At 36.6% G+C, this 24,575-nt stretch overlaps 2 protein-coding genes across 2 annotated transcripts; both read left to right on the forward strand.

Annotated features, from left to right (window-relative positions):
* Positions 1-2,800: 2,800 nt before the first annotated feature.
* Positions 2,801-14,456, forward strand: LOC121442053 (olfactory receptor 4A8-like; the record flags this gene model as incomplete). The annotated part of the gene is made up of 3 exons (XM_041643514.1): positions 2,801-2,831; positions 7,304-7,921; positions 14,254-14,456. Coding segments are annotated over 3 exons (852 nt in total), but the record flags the coding sequence as incomplete, so codon positions are not given.
* An 8,830-nt stretch (positions 14,457-23,286) lies between these two features.
* LOC121436965 (olfactory receptor 4A5-like) lies at positions 23,287-24,234 on the forward strand. The gene has a single exon (XM_041636876.1). The coding sequence runs from the start codon at positions 23,287-23,289 to the stop codon at positions 24,232-24,234; it is 948 nt and encodes a 315-aa protein (XP_041492810.1).
* The last annotated feature ends 341 nt before the right edge of the window (positions 24,235-24,575 follow it).

A 24,575-nucleotide genomic window follows, 5' to 3' on the forward strand; every position in this document is an offset into this window, starting at 1 on the left:
TTGTTTTCACTAATACAATGGATTAGTAAATTTATATTTACTAATACAATGAATTACATCATACAAGGTTTATATGATTATGGGGATACCTTAATTTGCTTGTTACTAGCCTTCAGTTTTCTTTTCCATATTCTAACATTAAGGAAGAATATGGCACTCCTCAGAACGATTGAATCTTTACGTACTAATAATGAACAGAAAAATATGGCACTCCTAAAAACGATAGAATCTTTACAAACTAATAATGAACAGAAGAATATGGCACTCATAAAAACGATAGAATCTTTACAAACTAATAATGAACAGAAGAGTATGGCACTCCTAAGAATGATAGAATCTTTACGAACTAATAATGAACAACTAATTGGCAGGATTAAAATTATTGAAAATCAGAGGTTATCTGAACAAGTGGATACTATGACAGACAAAATTGATTCCATATCCAAGGGTATTAGAAAGTTACCTGAAAGGGTTCAGGCTGTTGAATTTGACGTTCAGACTTTATCACAAAGTTTTGATAAGGTAACAGACAGAATGTACCTCCAAGATGGGAATCTACATGATATACAAGAAAAGTTTAAGGAGGACATGTTATCTTTGAAGGTAAAAATTAAAGCTTTGGAATCACAGGTGCAGAATGGGGACCGAAAAATTGATACCTCAGTGAAATCACTGGAAATATATACAGGTCAGGAGATTCAGGATTTAAGAGAGACAATGATAAAAAGATTTGAAAAGATTGGGGAAATTATTGCAGCTGGTGAACAGAGTAAGGAGGCACAAGGACAGGATACAAGGCCTCCACCAGCTATTAGAACTGGCTTACCCAGGGTTCTAGCGACATACCCTATACTTAATTCTGAAAAAGCATCAACTTCTAAAGGCTCAAAGGGAGTCAGAGAAGCTAGATGGACGCCAATAGCAATGAATGATCTGAAAGAAATTAAGCAAGCTGTTGTTAATTTTGGCTTGCACAATGCATATGTAAAGGAAATGATAAGGACTTGGGCTTCTAATGCTAGAGCTACTCCCCATGATTTCCATCAGTTAGTGTCTGCAGTTTTAGATAATGGACCTTCCTTGATGTTTGGAATTTATTTCAGAGAAGAATCCAAACATATGGAACAGCAAGGAAGAGCAAAAGGTATTGAGGTTTCCCAAGATCAAATTCTTGGTGCAGGAGAATATGCTGATCCACAGGTCCAAGCTCTTTATGACGATGAAGTACTGTGTCTATGTCACCAAGCAGCTTTAAATGCTTGGAATAGGATAAAAGATCCAGCAAAAAGGGTGAATCATATACCAGAATTAGGCAGGGACAGAGAGAACCCTTTATTGACTTTTTGCAAAGATTAATTAAGGCTCTGGACATAGGGGTAACAGACCCAGAAGCTAGACGAATACTTCTTGAATCTCTAGCTTTTGAGAATGCAAACATAGAATGCAAAAAGATAATTGGGCCTTTAAAGTCTAGATCAGCACCTATGGATGAATGGATTCAGCATACGATGAATGTTGAGACGTTTAGCTATAATGATGAATCTTGGGTAGGAGAAGTGATTTCCAAAGCAATGAGGAGACATCAAACTGCCAGGTGTTTTAATTGTGGTAAATTAGGACATTTGCAAAGGAATTGCAGGCAAAGAATTTCTAGGAATAATATCTCTTCTGGGAATGACAAAAATAGGAGACATCGGCCTTCAGGTATATGTAGGAGATGCGGTAAAGGCAGGCATTGGTCCAACGAATGTAGGTCAACAACAGACAGACGGGGCAATCCGATATCATCGGGAAACTCCTTGGGGGGCCTCTCGCAGTCCCCCAAGCCAACAGTGGCCCAGTCATTCCCAGTCACAGTGGAGAACGTGCCTCACCAAGAAAATTAAAAGCTCCAATTTCTGCTGTAAAAAGTAATACTGGTCTAAATGAAGAATTACGTGGGGAGGATGAGTCAAAAAACCCAATAGGACACAGTAAACATATATTTTGGCAGACTTCTATTAATGATCAAAGACCAAAGCTAAGAGTCTGTATAAATGGCACTTTTATTGAAGGCTTATTAGACACAGGTGCGGATGTAAGTATCATTACCCCAGAATCTTGGCATCCGAATTGGCCTCTTCAAGAGGTAGATGTTCAGTTCCTGGGAATTGGAACCCTATCTCGTGTAAAACAAAGCACAAGATGGGTTGAATGCATAGGGCCCGAAGGGCAAATAGGAAGACTAAGGCCATATATAGCCAATATTGCCATAAATTTATGGGGCTGTGACCTGCTACAGCAATGGGATACCCAGATTAACATTCCTGTATTTCCAGGAACTCATAATTCTGGGAAGGACATGATGAGGCATTATGGATAAGGTCACCAGCCATTCAGGCTGTACAAGAACATACAGCAAATACCAAACCTTTAGAGGTACCAATGGCCCTACCTTTAAAATGGCTAACTGAGAATCCAATATGGACCAAACAATGGCCTCTAGCTGAAGATAAACTACAGGCATTGGAACAGCTGGTGCAAGAGCAACTAGATGCTCACCATATTGAAGAATCAACCAGCCCTTGGAATTCTCCTGTGTTTGTTGTAAAAAAGAAATCTGGTAAATGGAGAATGGTGACAGATCTAAGAGCTGTCAACAAAGTAATTCAACCTATGGGCCCACTACAATCTGGAATTCCTTTGCCTTCTCTTTTACCAAAAGGATGGCCTCTTATAGTTATTGATTTGAAAGATTGTTTTTTCACTATACCGTTACAAGAAAAGGATAGAGAAAAATTTGCCTTCACAGTGCCTACTTATAATAATTCTCAGCCTAATAGGAGATATCAATGGACTGTCCTCCCACAGGGTATGCTCAATAGTCCTACACTGTGCCAATATTTTGTAAGTAAGCCATTGGAAATAATTCGTAAACAATTCCCCAAGTCCATCATTTATCATTACATGGATGACATCTTATTATCTGATTCAAATAAAGATACTTTAGAAAGGATGTTTGAAGAAGTAAAGAAAGTCTAGCCTAGGTGGGGATTACAAATTGCCCCTGAAAAGATTCAAAGAGGAAATTCTATTAATTACCTAGGTTACAGAATAGGGTTAGAGTAAATTAAAACGCAAAAGGCACAAATTAGGAGAGACCGGTTAAAGACTCTTAATGACTTCCAAAGATTGTTAGGAGACATTTCCAGTCTCCGACCAGCTGTTGGGATAACACCTGATCTAATAGTTCATTTAAACAAAACCTTAGATGGTGATAAAGATTTGAATAGTCCAAGAGAACTGACAGCTGAAGCAGAAAAGGAACTGACAATGATTGAGGAAAAATTACAGGAGGCACATGTGGATAGGGTGAACACAAATCTTAGCTGCATCCTAGTCATATTGCCTTCCAGAATTTCTCCTACAGGGATTCTAATGCAGAGGGAAGATATTATTTTAGAGTGGATATTTATACCTAATAAACCAAGTAAAAAATTAAAAACTTATGTGGAAAAAGTCTCTGAATTAATTATAAAAGGTAAGCTGAGACTTCGTCAACTAGCAGGTATAGACCCAGCAGAAATTATAGTGCCTTTTACTACTGAAGAAATAAAAAAGTTATGGGAAGACAATGAACCGTGGCAAAGAGCTTGTGCTAATTTTTTGGGAGAAATTAATAGAAACTTTCCCAAAAGTGGTAGACTTAACCTCATAAAAAGAACTTCTTGGATTCTTCCTAGAATTGTATGTGATGCTCAAATAACTGGAGCCCGTACGTTCTATACTGATGCAAATAAATCAGGGAAAGCAGGTTACAAGTCAGATGAATTGAGTAAGGTGGAACGAAGCCCTTATAATTCTGTCCAGAAGGCAGAATTATATGCCATTCTTATGGTGCTAAGGGATTTTAAAGAACCTCTTAATATAGTTACAGATTCACAATATGCAGAAAGAGTTATCTTGCATATTGAAACCGCTGAATTTATACCAGATGACACAGAGTTGACTTCATTGTTTATCCAGGTACAAGACATAATCAGGAACAGGCTTTGTCCGATATACATAACACACATCCGGTCCCATACAGGTCTGCCTGGTCCTCTAGCCCAAGGCAATGCTGAGATTGATCAATTATTGATTGGAAGTGTGTTGCAGGCCTCAGAATTTCATAAGAAGCGTCATGTCAATAGTAAAGGCCTAAAGAAAGAATTTTCCATTACTTGGCAACAAGCTAAGGACATTATAAAGAGATGTCCTACTTGTTTTTCTATAATCAAACACCGTTGCCTGCAGGTAGTAACCCAAAGGGTACTAAGAGAAATGAAATCTGGCAGATGGATGTGTTCCACTTTATGGAATTTGGTAAATTAAAATATGTACACCACACCATAGACACGTATTCAGGTTTTCAATGGGCTACTGCCCTGAGCTCAGAAAAGGCTGATTCAGTAATCACACATTTATTGGAAGTTATGACCATCATGGGTATACCTGCGCAAATAAAGACAGATAATGGTCCAGCATATGTATCTAAGAAAATGAAACGCTTTTTTGATTATTATAATATAAAACACATTACAGGTATACCAAATAATCCTACAGGTCAGGCAGTTATAGAAAGATCAAATTGTACTATAAAGGATATGCTGAACAAACAGAAAGGGACCGAAAATACATCTACGAATAGATTACATAATGCTTTATTAACCTTGAATTTTCTTAACGCTAATGAGAAAGGAACGACAGCAGCAGAAAGACATTGGATAATGGAAAAGTCTGCTGAACTAAATCAACCGATTTATTTCAAAGATGTGCTGACCTCTCAATGGAAGCCAGGAGATGTGCTACGTTGGGGAAGGGGTTTTGCTCTTGTTTCCACAGGAGAAGAAAAATTGTGGATACCATCAAAATTAATAAAGTTTAGATTTGAAGAGGAGAAACCTCTTGGAAAGGAGAAATGACAACTCATCCACAACGATGATATTCATACAGGTGGTAAGAAAAACATATAGAATGGGGGCAGGGTTCTGTTCTTATCTCCACAGGAAAACACTCATCTTTGAGAAATTCAAGGGACCCTGGATGTTTGGATACTGACAGATGGAAAAATACCTGCCCAATAGGAAATATCAAGAAAACTGAAAGGGTTGTGTAAGTAATATTAAACCATATTTCTAAATTCATAAAGCTGGTTTTGAAGTTGGACTCTGGCTCAGTCCCTCTCCAATTCCAAGCCTGTTAGTAAGAGAAAAACCCAGAGTTTCTGGAGTTTCTGTCTCATGTCAAGAGCCATGATATGGGACAGAAAGAAATATGAGTTTAGAAAACATCTTTGCTTTTCTTCATATCTATCATACTTTTCATTGAATATATCTATCATGTCTTTCATTGAATATATATATATATATATATATATATATATATATATATATATGTCTATATGATTAATGTTTAAGTTTTTCATAATGAACAATGAGTTTTTCCTGAACTGACATTTGAAGTTTCCAGGAAGAAGATGGGGCCCCATAACAACAACTCCACCTGGTTGATATGACGTCATGATACTGATAGCGCTACTACAAGACCTGCTTTTGGTACCAGCTGCACAAGACAGTTCCAACTTGGTTAGCTGAAATGGTGCACATCTTATACAACATTTTGGCCAGACCTGCACAAAATACTCAGAGACTATTGGCAATTTTAAAAGACATTGATCTTGAAATTTAACCATCATTTCACTTTCACAGGATCCCCCAGAAAGAATGTCGCCCCCATGACAGCTGGAAGTAATTCTAGAGGATGACGTCCCCTTTCCCAGAAAAACTTGCCCTTGGGTTTAGGGACATCATTTAGGGGTTGATTATAATTAGTATACGATTGAGGGTTGGGGGAGGAATTTTATACGCTCAGGGATCATTTTGAAAAAAAAAAAAGAGGGATGATGGGATAATAGATTTGTAATTGTGAGTTACTGTTTTTAGACAAATACATTGGTATAGATTCTTGTATATTGATACAAAGTTAAATTATATTGACTATTGTACGCATGCATGTTTCTACCTCTGTTTAAAACATTTTTTATGTATTGATATATATTGTATTGATATATATATATATATATATATTGTATATTGTATATATTTACCATATTGCAGTGTACATTTCTACCTCTGATTAAGATACTTATATAATGTTTGTGTATTGATATATATTTACTTACTGCAATGTATATTTGTACATTGTTTATATTTGGAGGTCATTGTCCTCATTTGTTTCACAGTCGTTTTTTGTCTTAGTCTTTAAGTTAGATAGATATTGAGAATTATATAGACTAATAGTCATCTAAGTTTGTCATTTATAATAGACTAATCAGGTTCTTTAGATATTTAGAGATTATACTCAGTATAGATAGATAATCTTCAACTTCTTCAAAGAGCTGTAGAAAATGGCCTTTAATCTAACTCAGAGTTTTGTGGTAGTGAGACACAATTGCTCCTGGCAACACCACTCTATTCCCGAGAGAATGTTGAGCACCAAAGACACTCCACCTGGAGCCTTCTTTTTGGCAGAACTGGCCTTTGGACAAAGAAATGCCCATACCTCAACGACTGACAAAGATACAGAGCATGCATCAATGGATAAAACAGGGCTGTCATATCCTGCCAAGATAGGGTAAGATAGTTTTGAAATGTTGCTTGCCTTTTAAAATGGTATGTCAGTTATGTTAGGCCTTAGCCAAAGTTGGTTGCTTCAACGCTGCTAACGTGATTTTGGGTGATTGCCCAGGTAGCCAGTTGTCTCTGTGATTTGTTGCATGTTTTGGAAGTTGTTTTACTGAACTTCCTAATTACCCAGGTAACATTATTTCCCTTCTCAGATCTTTGATGGTGTTGAAGACTATATAAATGTAGTTACTTTCTCTCATGACTTGGCCAAGTTATTTATTATACAAGACCTAAGCTAGTTAGAATAGGATATTTGTACTTATTGTATATAATTTCATAGTAGGTTTAGAACTCTCTTATTTAAACAAAAGGGGGAGGTGTTGCGGGAGGTCCTCCCACTCCTCCAGCCTATCACCGCTGAAGTACCAGCCCATTGGGGCGTGGTTTCTCTCCCTTTAAAAAAGCGGCCACTTCTCTCTCCTCTCTCTCTTCACTTCCTGCTCCGCCTGCGACTAGACTCCTTTCCTGGTTGCGTAGAGGGCTGTTGCCTGGGACAGTGATCTGTAAGTTTTTTCCCCTTTAAATAAATACCACCCTAATAATCATAACCCCGAATTGGTGTGGCATTGTTTGTGACTTACGCCTTCAATGTGACGACATTGTGATGACAGTGATCATCAGTCCCTCCTTGGGCTCCCCAATGTACTTCTTCCTTGCCTCTTTGTCAGTCATGGATACTGTTTATTCCACTGCCATCTCACCCAAGTTGATTGTAGATTTGCTCCGTGATAAGAAGACCATCTCCTTCACAGCATGCATACACCAGATCTTTATAGAGGATTTATTTGGTGGTGTTGATATTGTCATTCTGGTCGCAATGGCCTATGATCATTATGTGGCTATCTGTAAGCTCCTGCATTATATAATTATTATGAATCGACGGGTATGTATCCTTTTCTTAGTGAAGGCCTGGGTAGGAGGGTTTGTACATGCTCTGATTCAAGTTCTTCCTGTGTATAAACTTCCTTTCTGTGGTGACAATATCACTGACCACTTTGGCTGTGACATATACCCACTATTGCTACTTGCACGCACTGATACCTACTTCATTGGCCTCTCTGCCATTGTCAATAATGGGGCTATGTGTTTAGTGATCTTCATCCTCCTCCTTCTTTCCTATGGAATCATTTTAAAATCTCTAAAGATTCACAGTCAGGAAGGGAGGCATAAAGCCCTGTTCACCTGTAGTTCCCATGTCACTGTGGTTTTCCTCTTTTTTGTTCCCTGTATTTTCATGTATGTTAGACCAGTTTGTAGTTTCCCTGTTGATAAATCCATTACTGTATTTTATAAAATTGTGACTCCCATGTTGAATCCATTAATATATACTTTGAGAAACTCAGAGATAAAAAAATTCTATGGAAAAACTTTTCCAAAAACTATTAAGTCCCAATATAATAAAATAACTACTTGCATTGTGAATGCAATTTGTAAATATTTGGTTTTTCTTGTGATTTTTAATAATTAGTGTAGTTTCTTATAGTATCATAATTTTGTTGTACTTTTTAACCATTTCTCATGAATTGCCTATTTCAGTTTATGTAAAATTTTCTATAATTTCTTTAAATTTTTTTATACATTGTATTTTCTTTTTTTTAAAATTTTTTTTATTAAGAAAAGAAGAAAAAAAACATAAACAAAAAACAAGTTTCCACCTCCTCCCAGCCTCCCATTTCCCTCCCCCTCCTCCCACCCTTCTCCCCCTCCTCCCACCCTTCTACCCCTCCCCCCACTCCTCTCCCCCTCCCTCTCCAGTCCACAGAGCAGTCCGGGTTCCCTGCCCTGTGGTAAGTCCTAGGTCCTCCCCCCTCCGTCCATATCTAGGAAGGTGAACATCCAAACTGGCTAGGCTTCCACAAAGCCAGCACATTAAGTAGGATCAAAACCCCGTGCCATTGTCCTTGGCGTCTCATCAGCCCTCATTGTTCGCCATGTTCAGAGAGTCCGGTTTTATCCCATGCTTTTTCAGTCACAGTCCAGCTGGCCTTGGTGAGCTCCCAGTAGATCAGCTCCACTGTCTCAGTGGGTGGGTGCACGCCTCGTGGTCCCGACTTCTTTGCTCATGTTCTCCCTCCTTCTGCTCCTCATTGGGACCTTGGGAGCTCAGTCCAGTGCTCCAGTGTGGGTCTCTGTCTCTGTCTCCATCCATCACCAGATGAAGGTTCTATGATGATATGCTAGATATTCGTCAGTATTGCTCTAGGATAGGGTCATTTCAGGTTCCCAATCCTCAGCTGCCCAAGGAACTAACTGGGAACCTCATCTTGGGCACTTGGGAGCCCCTCTAGGGTCAAGTCTCTTGCTCACCCTAAAGTGGTTCCCTTAACTAAGAATTGTGGTTCGTGCTCCCCTATCCACCTTTCCTTTATCCCAATTCTCCTGATTCCCCAAGTCCCCCCTCCTTCCCTTCTACCTTTTCTCTCCCCATCTCCCCTTACCCCCATCCCACCCCACCCCCAAGATCCTAATTTTCTCACCGGCAATTTGGTCTACTTCCCTTAGCCAAGAGGATAACTATATGTTTTTCCTTGGGTTCACCTTCTTACTTAGCTTCTTTAGATTCACCTATTGTAGACTCCGTGACCCTTATTTATGGCTAGAAACCAATTATGAGTGAGTACATCCCATGTTCATCTTTTTGGGTCTGGGACACCTCACTCAGGATAGTGTTTTCTATTTCCATCCATTTGCATGCAAAATTCGAGAAGTCATTGTTTTTTACCGCAGCGTAGTACTCTAGCGTGTATATATTCCATACTTTCTTCATCCATTCTTCCATTGAAGGGCATCTAGGTTGTTTCCAGGTTCTGGCTATTACAAATAATACTGCTATGAACATAGTTGAACAAATGCTTTTGTCATATGATAGAGCATCTCTTGGGTATATTCCCAGGAGTGGTATTGATGGGTCCAGGGGTAAGTTGATCCCGAATTTCCTGAGAAACCGAAACACTGACTTCCACAGTGGTTGCACAAGATTGCATTCCCACCAGCAATGGATGAGGGTACCCGTTCCTCCACAGCCTCTCCAGCAAAGGTTATCCTTGGTGTTTTTGACTTTAGCCATTCTGACAGGTGTAAGATGATATCTCAAAGTTGTTTTGATTTGCATTTCCCTGATTGCTAAGGAAGTTGAGCACGACTTTAAGTGTCTTTTGGCCATTTGAACTTCCTCTGCTGAGAATTCTCTGTACAGTTCAGTGCCCCATTTTTTAATTGGGTTAATTAGCATTTTAAAGTCTAGTTTCTTGAGTTCTTTATATATTTTGGAGATCAGACCTTTGTCTGTTGTGGGGTTGGTGAAGATCTTCTCCCAATCAGTAGGTTGCCTTTGTGTCTTATTGACTATGTCCTTTGCTTTACAGCAGCTTCTCAGTTTCAGTAGGTCCCATTTATTCAATGTTGCCCTTAATGTCTGTGCTTCTGGGGTTATACATAGGAAGCGATCTCCTGTGCCCAGCTCCTGTAGGGTACTTCCCAATTTCTCTTCTATCAGGTTCAGTGTGTTCGGGCTGATATTGAGGTCTTTAATCCATTTGGACTTGAGTTTTGTGAACGGTGATAGATAAGGGTCTATTTTCATTCTTCTACAAGATGACATCCAGTTGTGCCAGCACCATTTGTTGAAGATGCTTTCTTTCTTCCATTGTATACTTTTAGCTCCTTTATCGAAAATCAGGTGTTCATAGGTTTGTGGGATAAAATCCGGGTCTGCTATACGATTCCATTGGTCGACTTCTCTGTTTTTATGCCAGTACCACACTGTTTTCATTACTGTAGCTCTGTAATAGAGTTTGAAGTCAGGGATGGTAATGCCTCCAGAAGATCCTTTATTGTATAGGATTGTTTTGGCTATCCTGGGTTTTTTGTTTTTCCATATAAAGTTGATTATTGTCCTCTCCAGATCTGTGAAGAATTTTGATGGGATCTTGATGGGGATTGCATTGAATCTATAAATAGCCTTTGGTAGAATTGCCATTTTTACTATGTTGATCCTCCCAATCCAAGAGCAAGGGAGGTCCATCCATTTTTTTGGTATCCTCTTCAATTTCTTTCTTCAATGCCTTAAAGTTCTTGTCAAATAGATCTTTCACTTCCTTGGTTAGATGTACCCCAAGATATTTTATGCTGTTTTTGGCTATTGTGAATGGTGAAGCTTCTCTGATTTCCCTCTCTGCTTCCATATCCTTTGTGTATAAGAGGGCGACTGATTTTTTGGAGTTGATCTTGTATCCTGCCACATTACTAAAGCTGTTTATCAGCTGTAGGAGTTCTTTGGTGGAGTTTTTGGGGTCGCTTATGTACACTATCATATCATCTGCAAATAACGAAAGTTTAACTTCTTCCTTTCCAATTCGAATCCCCTTGATTCCATTATGTTGTCTTATTGCTATTGCTAGAACTTCAAGCACTATATTGAAGAGGTATGGGGAGAGTGGACAGCCTTGTCGTGTTCCTGAGTTAAGTGGGATGGCTTTGAGTTTCTCTCCGTTTAATATGATGTTAGCTGTCGGCTTGCTGTATATAGCTTTTATTATATTTAGGTATGACCCTTGTATCCCTAATCTCTCCAAGACTTTTAACATAAATGGATGTTGAATTTTGTCAAATGCTTTTTCAGCATCTAATGAAATGATCATATGGTTTTTTTCTTTCAGTTTATTTATATGCTGGATTACATTGATAGATTTTCGTATGTTGAACCAGCCCTGCATCTCAGGAATGAAGCCTACTTGATCATAATGGATAATTTTTCGGATGTGTTCTTGGATTCGATTTGCCAGTATTTTGTTGAGGATTTTTGCGTCGATATTCATGAGTGAGATTGGCCTGTAGTTCTCTTTCCTGGTTGAGTCTTTGAGTGGTTTTGGTATCAGAGTAATTGTGGCTTCATAAAAGGAGTTTGGTAATGACCCTTCTGTTTCTATCTTGTGGAATACATTAAGGAGTATAGGTATTAGATCTTCTTGGAAGATCTGGTAGAATTCCGCATTGAAACCATCTGGTCCTGGGCTTTTTTTGGTAGGGAGGTTTTTGATAACCTCTTCTAATTCTTCGCGACTAACAGGTCTATTTAGATTGTTCACCAGGTCCTGATTTAACTTTGGTATATAATATTTATCTAAAAAAGTATCCATTTCCTTTACATTTTCCAATTTTGTGGCATATAGGCTTTTGTAGTAAGATCTAATGATTCTCTGAATTTCCTCTGTGTCTGTGGTTATGTCCCCCTTTTCATTTCTGATCTTATTAATTTGCAAATTCTCTCTCTGCCGTTTGATTAGCTTGGATAGTGGTTTGTCAATCTTGTTGATTTTCTCCAGGAACCAGCTTTTTGTTTCATTGATTTTTTGTATTGTTTTCTGTGTTTCTATTTTGTTGATTTCAGCCCTCATTTTGATTATTTCCAGTCTTCTACTCCTCCTAGGTGAGTCTGCTTCTTTTTTTTCTAGAGCTTTCAGGTGGGCTGTTAAGTCTCCAATGTGAGCTTTCTCTGTTTTCTTTAAGTGGGCACTTAGTGCTATGAAATTTCCTCTTAGGACTGCTTTCATAGTGTCCCATAAGTTCGAGTATGTTGTTTCTTTATTTTCATTGAATTCCAGGAAGACTTTAATTTCTTTCTATATTTCTTCCTTAATCCAGGTATGGTTCAATAGTTGACTGTTCAGTTTCCATGACTTTGTATGCTTTCTGGGGGTAGCATTATTGTTGAATTCTAACTTTAATCCATGGTGATCTGATAAGACACAGGTGGTTACTAATATTTTTTTGTAACTGTGGATGTTTGCTTTGTTACCGACTATGTGGTCGATTTTCGAGAAGGTTCCATGAGCTGCAGAGAAGAAGGTATATTCTTTCCTATTTGGATGGAATGTTCTATAGATGTCTGTTAAGTCCATTTGATTCATTACCTCCATTAATTCTCTTATTTCTCTGTTAGGTTCCTGTCTTATTGACCTGTCCATTGGTGAGAGAGGAGTGTTGAAGTCTCCTACTATTAGTGTGTGCGGTTTGATGGCTGCCTTGAATTTTAGCAATGTTTCTTTTATGTACTTGGGTGCTTTTATATTAGGGGCATAGATGTTCAGGATTGAGACTTCATCCTGATGAACTGTTCCTGTTATGAGTATAAAATGCCCCTCTCCATCTCTTCTGATTGATTTAAGTTTAAAGTCAACTTTGTTAGAGATTAGTATGGCCACACCTGCCTGTTTCTTAGGTCCATTTGCTTGATAGGCCTTTTCCCAGCCCTTTACTCTGAGTAGGTGCCTGTCTTTGTGGTTGAGGTGTGTTTCTTGTAAACAGCAGAATGTTGGATCCTGTTTTCTTATCCAATCTCTTAGCCTGTGTCTTTTTATAGGTGAGTTGAGTCCATTGACATTAAGTGATATTAATGACCAGTGGTTGTTAACTCCGGTCATTTTTTTTTAGTCGTAGAGTTTGTGTGTTTCCCTTCTTTGTTTTGTGTTGGTGAAGGGTCTTATACATTGTATTTTCATCATGGTTTTTCTTCTCTTCCATCTCTTCCCAGATCTTTCCCCCTTCTCTTCTCATCCAATTCATGCTCTCTGTCTCTCTCTCTCTCTCTCTCTCCCTCTCTCTCTTTCTCTCTCTGTCTCTCTCTGTCTCTCTCTGTCTCTCTCTCTGTCTCTCTCTGTCTCTGTCTCTCTCTCTCTCTCTCTCTCTCTATATATATATATATATATTCCCCACTCTCTCTTTTTGAATTCCCTCTCTCAACTTTCCCAAAACCAAACTTCAAAGAACCTTCAAAATAAACAACCGAAAACCCAACAAGGTAAAAGGCCAAACCAAACCAAATGAACCCCCCCCACCAAACCCAATAAAACCAAATCCATGGAGTTCATTTTCTGTTGGTCAACCAACTCTTCTTGGACATGAGTTCTGTCCTGGAGTGTGGTTACATCTCCTAATAACTGTCCATTCAAAAAATATTTTCCTTTTTTTTTGTCCTAGCAGGTATCAATTATAGATTGCTTGTTGGTTAGGTATGGGAATTTGTGTCCACTTCTCTTTTCAATACTGGGATATTATGTGACTTGAATATGTACAGGTAATGTGTATGCTGTCAATCTCTGTGAATCCATACCTGCAACAGTGTATAAAAAACAATATTCTTTGAATTCATCCATGGCCTCTGACTTTTACAATCTTTGCTCCTTTTCTTCTGCTTAGGTCCCTGAGCATTGAAGTATTAGATGGAAATATTCCATTTAAGACAAATATGATGTGCTTAGAAAACCTAAACGGATTTCTTGATATATTCAGTTCAGTGGAATTCTTTAGGGTTTTCTTTCAACTAACTGTAAATGTCATATGTATTAATTTTTATTTATAGTTTTATCTATACAACTTTCGTTTATTTTGATTAACAAAATATTCTAATTTGATTAAACTTTAGTTTGAAATAATTCTTTTGAAAATGTTTTTACAGATTAATTAAGATACAATCTATGATCACAGTCAGGAAGGAAGGTGTAAAGCTCTATCCACCTGCAGTTCCCACATCATGGTGGTTGTCCTCTTTTTGTTCCTTGCATTTTCATGTATGCCAGACCTATTTATAACTTTTCTATTGATAAATTCATTGCTGTATTTTATACAATTTTCACTCCTATGCTAAATCCTTTAATATACACTTTGAGAAATTCAGAGATGAAAAATTATATGGAAAAATTCCGATGTAAAAAGTTAGCTACAGATAGAATAGGAATGTCTTGTCACTGAACTAAGTAGACAAGAAGATCCAGTGAAAAAAATCCTAGCAAAAGAATGTATCAAAAAATTACAAACAATTAATTACCCCAAGACAATGAAAATTTTCCTCTCCCAGGGATTAGTTCCTTTACTGGTTGTACAGTGCTGAGTGGTCAGCCCTGAAACTATACACACATGAACAGAAAAATGGATTAATCTAATTATATTTATATATTTCATGTATGCATATTCATATATATATATGTATATTATGATAACTAAAGCCTCTAGGAGACTGTTAACTTGAGAGTGGAGGTAATAGGATATATTCAAAGGAAGGCAGCTGGGAGGCACTGGAGGTAAGAATAGGGAGAGGTAAAGTGATATAATTACTTTTCAGCATACTTAAAGCATAAATAAAAACAATATTTTACTCAATATATTTCTCTGAGATACCCTATAAATGTAAATTCTTTAAAAATAGTAAAGTAACCTTTCATACTATAATCAATTAAAAGGGAATTTCAGGAAATGTACAAATTGCATGTGTTTTTCTCCCATAATGCAGAAAAATAGCTTACTTGAACATAATTTATCTCAGTTAATATTTAAAAAGGATTAGCAGAAATTGTTCATTAATTTTAGTTGAAAAATAAAATAATTTCGAGAATGTATGACTATTCACATTCATAAGAAAGGATTATGGGCCGGGCGATGGTGGCGCACGCCTTTAATCCTAGCACTCGGGAGGCAGAGACAGGCGGATCTCTGTGAGTTCGAGACCAGCCTGGTCTACAAGAGCTAGTTCCAGGACAGGCTCCAAAGCCACAGAAAAACCCTGTCTCGAAAAACCAAAAAAAAAAAAAAAAAGAAAAAAAAGAAAGGATTATGGTATATAGACATAGTATATAGCCTTTAAATCTGCTTTACTTTCTGTGACATAATGAATTTAATTTCATGTGCTTATGCTAGAATTATATGCTTATATGGAATATCATTTTTTGCACTGCAATGTTACATTTTATGTGTATTTAATACTTTATTCATCTCTTTCCAAACTGGAATTACTGTGTTGTTTCCAGATACCTAACATTATGAATAAAGCATAAAATGTACCTGTGTATTCATAGCTAAGTTTTCTTTAAACTTAGATAAATACTGAGTAGCAGAACTAGTTTTAGTGGTCAACGTACCTTTGACTTCATAAGAAACTGAAAGATTCTTCCATATTTGAGCTGGCACGAATTTATAGTTTCACACGTTTATTTGTTTGTTTGTTTGGTTTGGTTTTTGGTTTTCGAGACTGGGTTTCTCTGTAGTTTTAGAGCTTGTCTGGGAGCTAGCTCTTGTAGACCAGGCTGGCCTCAAACTCACAGATATCTGCCTGCCTCTGCCTCTTGATTGCTGGGATTAAAGGCATGCACCACCACCTCCCCACTCAGTTTTACATGTTTTTAATGTTCGTAACAACTTGATGTTGCTGAAGAATTTTTGGTTATTGCTTTTTATTGTGTACAAATGAAAGTGTTCACTATCATATTTTCAGACACATGTGTTATTGAATTTTGTTTATGTTTCTCCACAATAAAACCCTTCTCATGTCATCCTTCCTTGTGCTTGTACACTTCCTTCCCATCTGTGTCCCACTTCAAATATATATGTTAAATTTAGAAAATACATATTAGAAAATTCATGCTACATTTTATATTAATTTATAAAATGAACCTATCTTTTTTTTCTTTTGAAGTCATTTAGAGTCCTTCCTCCCTGAAATTGATGATTGCTTGAGTCAGAATTTTGTGAATCTGAGAAACCCATTTGTTATTTATTTATTTATTTATTTAATTTTTAGACAGGGATTCTCCGTAGCTTTTGGTTCCTGTTCTGGAACTAGCTCTTGTAGACCAGGTTGGCCTTGAATTCACAGAGATCCGCCTGCCTCTGCCTCCCGAGTGCTGGGATTAAAGACCTGTGCCACCACCGCCCGGCTTACCCATTTGTTTTAAAGTCTGGCCTACTTTGCATAAACTGATGATCTTCAGTTCCATTCATTTCCTTATAATTAAATCATCTGAAAAAAATGTCATTCTAACTACTGTATAGTGGCATCTTACATTTTTAATATTCTGATTATTATAATAGACTAGTAATAAACATGGGTGTTTTAGGGTTTCTGTTGCTATGATGAAACACCATGACAAAAAGCAAGTTGGGGAAGAAAGGGTTTATTTGGTTTACACTTCAACATTGCTGTTCATCACTGAAGGAAGTCAGGACAGGAACTCAAACAGGGCAGGATCCCAGAGGAAGGAGCTATTGCAGAGGCCATGCAGGGGTGCTGCTTACTGGGTTACCTCCCATGGCTTGTTCATCCCACCTTATTACAGAACCCAGGACCACCTCTCCAGGGATGGCACTACCCACCATGGGCTAGGCACTCCTTCCTTGATTACTAGATTGATTACTTAGAGTTGGATATCATGGAGGCATTTCCTCAAATGTGGCTTCTTCTCTAAAGATTCTAGCTTGTGTCAAGTTCATACACAAATCAGCCAGTACAGTGGTGTGCAAGTATCTTGTAATATGCTGATTTAGAATCTATATTCATGAGAAATCAATGAGAACAATTCCTAGGTAAATATCTAGAAAAAAAGGAAGTTTTCTAAGGTAAATACATACCATACATTTCTAATGTAATATAATCTGCATGGCAGATTTTAATACCTGCACACTGTTTAAGGATTCCTTTTTTTGTGGGTCAACGTTAAAACATTTTCCATTTTATGTACTCTAATACTGGATAATATTAAAGTTAGCTAAAAATATGAATAGATTCAGTACATGAGATTCAGTTGAAGCTAGTACTAGATTACAGAACTTGTTGACAGAATAGCTCTTAATTGAAAACCATGTTATGCCAACTTATGAATGCATTTTTGTTTTGCAACTAGTTACCTGAGGAACCAAAATTCCTCCATTTTGTTCATGCCTCCATCTTGTGCTTATGTAAGCTATTTCCCCTAAAACATTCCAGTCCTGGGAATTTCTCTAGGGCCAGGTTTCTTGCTAACCCTATAATGGCTCCCTCAATTCAGATATCTCTGTCTTTGCTCTCATCTCTGTCCTTCCTCCTTCTTGACTATCCCATTCCCTCAAGTTCTCCTTACCCCTCCCCTTCTACCCTCCTCTGAACCAGTCTAACTGAGCTAATGGGAGCTCACCAACTCTAGCCAGACTTGGAAGGAACAATCATAGGACTAAACTAGTCCTTCTGAATGTGGTTTACACTTGAATGACTGGAGAAGACTGAGGGGCCACTGGTAGTGGCACCAGGATTTATCTCTACTGCATGTACTGCCTTTTTGGGAACCCATTCTCTTTGGATGGATACCTTGCTCAGCCTAGATATAGTAGGGAGGGCCTTGGGCCTTCTTCCACAGCAATGTGCCTTACCCTCTCTGAGGACTGAATAGGAGTAAGCTGGGAAGTCAACAACACCCATAATAACACAAACATCTAACAAGCCTCCACCAGCACAACTTAAAGAAGGGAAACACGTAAACACTATCACTAGAAAAAATATCCGGAGATAACAACCACTGGTCATTAATATCACTTAATATCAATGGACTCAATTCACCTATAAAAAGGCACAGGTTAAGAGAATGGATACAAAAACAGGATCCAACATTCTGCTGTTTACAAGAAACACACCTCAACCACAAAGACAGACATTTACTTGGAGTAAAGGGTTGGGAAAAGGTTTTCCAATCAAATGGACCAAAGAAACAAGTGGGTGTGGCTACACTAATACCTAACAAAATTGATTTCAAACTAAAATAAATCAGAAGAGATGGAGAAGCACACTTTATATTCATAACAGGAACAATTCAGGAGGAAGTCTCAATCCCGAATATCTACACACCTAATATAAAAGTACCCACATATGTAAAAGAAATATTACTAGAACTCAAAGCATACATCAAATGCTACACTCTAATAGTAGGAGATTTCAAACTCCTCTTTCATCAATGGACAGGTCAACCAGACAGAAACTTAACAGAGAAATAAGAGAAGTAACAGATGTAATGAACCAAATGGACTTAACAGACATCTGTAGAACATTCCATCCAAACAGAAAAGAATATACCTTCTTTTCACCATCTCATGGAACCTTCTCAAAACTTGATCACATAATTGGTAACAAAGCAAACATCCATAGATACAAAAAAATTGTCGTAACCACCTGTGTACTATCAGATCACCATGGAATAAGATTAGAATTCAACAACAATTCTACCCCCAGAAAGCCTACAAACTCATGGAAACTGAACAGTCAACTACTGAACCACCCCTGGGTCAAGGAAGAAATAAAGAAAAAAATTAAAGTCTCCCTTGAATTCAATGAAAATAAAGACACAACATACCCAAATCATGGGACACTATGAAAGCAGTGCTAAGAGGAATGTTCATAGCACTAAGTGCTCATGATGACTTTATACCTTGGTAATTTTTACAAAATCAATTATGTGTTATATATATTTTACCATTTACTCAATTGACAGATGACATTGTTGAGTAGTTATTTTAGAAAAAATACATATAATATTTTGGATAGGTGGTATTATCTCATTTGGTAAATTGAAAACACAACTTGTAATGAAGCTTACTTTTATGGGTACTTATGACATCAAAAATCCAGTGTCTAAGCACCATGTAACTTTTCACTAGTGCTGATAGAGAGCCAAGGCAAAACAACAGCAGTGGAAGCCTTTTAGGCACTGTTCATGTACTAAAAAATAATTGTGTTTTCCCTATATTCACTTTGCTGTTCATAAATCAATTCATAGTTTATTGAGATGAAATGAAGTAATTGAAACCATGAATATTCTTACAAGTTCCTCTGACACTGATTCAGATCTTAACTACAGCCTACAGTCTAACAGTGCAGAACTTAGACTGCCTGTCTTCTGAAGAGCTATGGTACCAGCTGCAGAAGTCTGAAGTTCTTTGTTTTCTAGCTTTGTACACAGAGCTCCTTGGTTGGAATGAGTTTTGCAAAGGAATGCCACACTGTGCTTGGATTTTAGAGGGAAGGATGGGCATTCTCTCTCCTTCAGAATGATCTAAATATTATTGGCAATAATAAATATTTGATAATTTACAACTCATGTTTTATAAATCATTGCAGAACAGAATATTTCTTTTCAAATTATAGGTTCCTAATAAATCAGACCCTATCTCTTGGCAGAGTCTCTTTCCTCTAGGGACTTGACTAGGGAAGAAACCTCTTTGGAAGTGATTGCTGAATTTGAACTTGTTCCAAATATTCCAACAAATAGCTCTATTATGACCAGATAGTCTCTTAACTTTAAATTAGTGAATGATGTAAAAGCCGTAGGCTGTATCTGCTCATATAAATGGAGGGATTTTTCTTCAGGTAGAATGGCCCAAGGGCATTGTGAGAACCCCATTCCATCTAAGCTAGAGAATGCTATAGTTGGACTACAGTCCTTGGACTAGCATGCCCTCTAGTTATATCATTGACTGCTGCCAGAAGTTTGTGAAAGATTCGAATTTCATGGTGAAACTGTGGAGATGTACAAGTAGGTCTTTTAATTTGGAAGTAAGAAGTATTTCCAGGAAGACAACACTTGAGAAGAAATTAGAATTCTGATTATACTTGTGGAAAAATTTCCAACATATTCTTAGCTAAGAAGTTAAATTGAAACTTGGCTTGGTAAACAGAGAACCTAAAATTTTGGCAGTTAAATGTAAACACATCAATGGTAAGTCTTCACAGCAGAGTCTTTTTTTGTTGTTTCTCAAGAAATAATTAAGGGAAAATTGTGGTTTTTTGATATTGATAATTTTTTGTTTATTCATTTGAACTACCAAATAATTGTATATGTAAGGTTGATTTTGATTAACAGACTGAGTTTTACACAGCAATAAAATTTATATCTTTATTTCTCCATGAAATTATGTTTCCAATCTGGTAAGAAATTTTATCTACAGCTCTATAGTACTTATTTTATTTATTTATTTATTTATTTATTTATTTATTTATTTTATTGAGAAAAGAAAAAAAAACAAATTTCCTCCTCCTCCCAGCCTCCCATTTCCCTCCCCCTCCTCCCACCCTTCTCCCCCTCCCCCGACTCCTTTCCCCCTCCCTCTCCAGTCCAAAGAGCAGTCAGGGTTTTCTGCCCCGTGGATGGACGGAGGGGGGAGGATCTATAGTACTTATTGATTTTAAATGATTTATATTATAGGTATTAACTTTGTACTTTTATACCTCTCTAGAAGAATGACTTTATGAGAAGTGGATATAAAAATATTGAAGTAGTTACCAATTGTAATTATTTCTAGAAATAAAAATAAATTATTCAATTATTTTATTATCACATCATAGCTACAAGAGAGATCTAATGACCTAAGTGAAAGAAGCATTAATTTTATTGACCCAGGATAAGACCCCAAATAAACATTTACAAAACAACTAGGAATGGTTGCTAGATGCAAATCCCTGTGATATCTTAATATACAACTAATAGCTAAAAGACCATATATCCTCCCAGGGGGCAACTGAACTAAATAACCATTCTATCAAAACACAGAAATTAATTAGAATTATATTATAGTTGACATGTACTTATTTTCTGCATTGCCAACAACAATGGATATATGTCAAAATATAAAAAATGTAACTATAAATTTAGTATCTTACATTCTTCTTTATGAGATATTGTATTTTGCAAAGATATTTACATTTACATGGAATTTGATTTAAATATGTGAATTAGAAAAAGTTTTATCTTAACAACCATGCTACAATGTAAAAGATTCATTGTTTACCATGAACTTAAAGGTTTTGTGAGGTTTCATAAATGACCTGAGTAAGCAAGTTAGTATGTACTTAGAACCAAACTCATGCTAAAATATTACCTAACTGCTATTAACTAGACAGATACTTAAAATTATTATCATAAAATAATAGTGTGGCATTTTTGTGATTATATATTTCATTTTGAGAAAAACATTTTTCTTTTATATTTGATATTATAATTTAATTACAACATTTCTGCCTTTTCTTTTCTCTCCCTAAACCTTCCCAATACCCCTCCTTGTTCTTTGAGAAAAACATATTCTTAATAGCCTGTGTTAATTTTTCAAAAAACTTATTAAAGCTTTATTTTGGAATCACATTGATACTATTATTCATTATTTGTGGCAAAAATTTTGACAATTGACACAATAAATTGTAGTTCAAATACTAATATTTACTGAACTGTGTAAATAACTATACAATTAAATAGTAATCATGAATCTCCATCTTACCCATACCAGAACTAATGTTTGAGAAGAAATAAACATACATAAAATGGATTATAACACAAGGGAGACTGGAAATCATCACTTTACAGCTTTATGTCCTGCAATGGGTGTATGCTTCTCAGTCTGGTTCTTCAAGGATGGATCTGCAGAATGAGATGAAGCAATAATATGAATGAGACTTGTAAAAGGTACATCACAGCTACCATCTAGTGAAATGTCAGATTCTTTCTGGCCCCTATGTTATGTTTATCTTACCCTAGGAATTGCTTTTCTTATTTTATTTGCAGTCTTTCTTGGACTGAGCTTATAACTCTAGGCTATAATTCGTGTGTGTGTGTGTGTGTGTGTGTGTGTCTGTCTGTGTAACTGTGTCACAGCATAGTGTACATATCTCTTCATATCCCTCTCCTAGTATCTATGTGGGAAGTCTACATATTTGCTGCTATTTAAAATATGTAAATCAAAGTATATAAATATTATATATTATTACAAACATTTATACCAATGCAAATATATTTAAAAGATATAATTCTAACTTTAATCTAAAAAATAAATCATGGGTAATAAGCATAATATTTTTATATCTTGATTCATGTTTATAATTATTAAATCAATAGAGACTTTTATTATTTATTCTAATTTAGTTTCACAGTTAAACTGTGAGGAACACCAGGGGCACATTTTATTCATTTAGATTTTGCTAGGGCAGTGCTTAGGATATTTTACGTTTATTTAAACAGAAGTTAGTGTTGTCATATTTCCCCTGGGAAAATCATGAAATCAATGCACAGAGAAGTTAATATATTTGCTCATGTCCACACAGGTAGTGAGTGAACCAGGAGCTATAGCATGCAGTGTATTCCAGAGTCTATGTTGTCCATTGGTGTAACTTTTTTACCTGGGCTTTGTACGCAATGAGTGGGAAACTTAGAGTTGTGATTTTTCTCACTGCAGTCATCATATCTCTGTGACTACCAGACAGCATTTTTAAGTATTATCAACTGATTTGGGAATTTTTATTTGATGATAAGATATAAGAAAGAAGACAAAGTCAATGAAAGGAAAATTCAGGGCCACACTCTCCGCAGTGTAGACTGCTTGAAAAGACAGGATTCTGATGTCATATAATTCAATCTTTTCATTTCTAATTGTGTTAATACGAACATATTTCTATTTACATTTTGATTATATGACTCAAGCCCAAGACTTTTCACACTGAGCTTAAACTATTCCCTTGCTTGTGCTTGTTTTTTTTTTTTTAATTTACACACATGAGTTGTATTTTCAGTATTTTCTCCTATATGTAAATGTTACATATAAGGAAATTTTACATGGAAAATATTTTTTACATGTTGAAACCACACTCCTCATTTTACTACTTATCTTTTCTTTCTATTTTGATTAGTTTCAGTTTTACTGAAGATGTGCTTAATAACTGCATAAACTCCTGTCATTTTTGTAATACCATTGCAGACCCTGTTCACCTGAGCTTCCTATTGAGACACAATTGAAATACATTTAAATGGGACAGAGAAACAATGTCACAGAATTTATCCTTCTGGGTCTCATTCAGGATCCAACTGGACAAAAAGTATTGTTTGCCATGTTTTTGCTCATCTATCTTGTGACAATGGTGGGTAACCTGCTCATTGTGGGGACAGTGTTTGCCAGCCCCTCCTTGGACTCCCCAATGTATGTCTTCCTCGCTTATCTGTCAATCATGGATGCTGTCTATGCCACTTCCACATCACCCAAGTTGATTATGGACTTACTCGCTGACAAAAAGACTATCTCATTCACAGCTTGCATGGGCCAACTCTTTATTGAGCACTTATCTGGTGGTGCTGAGGTCTTCCTCTTGGTGGTGATGGCCTTTGATCGCTATGTGGCCATCTGTAAGCCCCTTCATTATTTGACCATCATGAATAGAAAGATTTGCATCCTTCTGTTGGTGATAGCCTGGGTTGGTGGCTTTGTCCACTCCTTGGTTCAACTTATTTTTGTGTCTAATCTCCCTTTTTGTGGATCCAATGTCATTGACCACTTTATCTGTGACATGTATCCACTATTGACACTAGCGTGTAGTGACACTTATTTCATTGGTCTTACTGTGGTTGCCAACGGTGGAGCAATCTGTATGATCATTTTTATCCTTCTCCTAATCTCCTATGCATTCATTCTAAACACTCTTAAAAGCTACAGTCAGGAAGGGAGAAGAAAAGCCTTGTCCACCTGTGGTTCTCACATCACCGTTGTTGTTCTTTTTTTTGTTCCCTGCATTTTCATTTATGTTAGACCAGTGTCTAACTTTCCTATTGATAAATCAATAAGTGTGGTTTTTACAATTATTACTCCCATGCTGAATCCTTTAATATACACCATGAGAAATTCAGAGATTAAAAATGCTATGCAAAAACTCTGGTATAAAAAATTAACTATAGGTAGAATAAGAGTGCATTCCCCACAATGAGCTCTTCTGTTCCTATTAAGTAATAAACAGGCAGTAGACTTTAACAAATGCTTTTGTTGTCTAAGTACTCTCTACTTGGTTTAGAACAGTATTTTTGCACAGCACTTTAAAAAAATAGCAAACTATTTTTTTTTATTTTAGAATGACTCTTACAGAGAATCTTGGAAGATTATGAAAATAGTTGTACTTATATAAGTAAAAATATAAAAGGTTGCTGTCCTTGAAAATATTTTAATTTTATTCCATATATATCAAAATTAAACTCACAAGAAAGTGTTTTTTTTCTACTTTAAGTCTAAAAAACAAGTATCAACAGGAATACCAACAAATGACAAATTGGA

The sequence above is a fragment of the Microtus oregoni genome, unplaced genomic scaffold (assembly GCF_018167655.1).
Source record: "Microtus oregoni isolate MIOR12 unplaced genomic scaffold, Mior012 000002F_ref0000024, whole genome shotgun sequence".
NCBI lineage: Eukaryota > Metazoa > Chordata > Mammalia > Rodentia > Cricetidae > Microtus > Microtus oregoni.

Excerpts from the sequence above, each read along its gene's own strand:
- LOC121436965 (XM_041636876.1), top strand. The coding sequence starts at position 23,287 with ATGGGACAGAGAAACAATGTCACAGAATTTATCCTTCTGGGTCTCATT.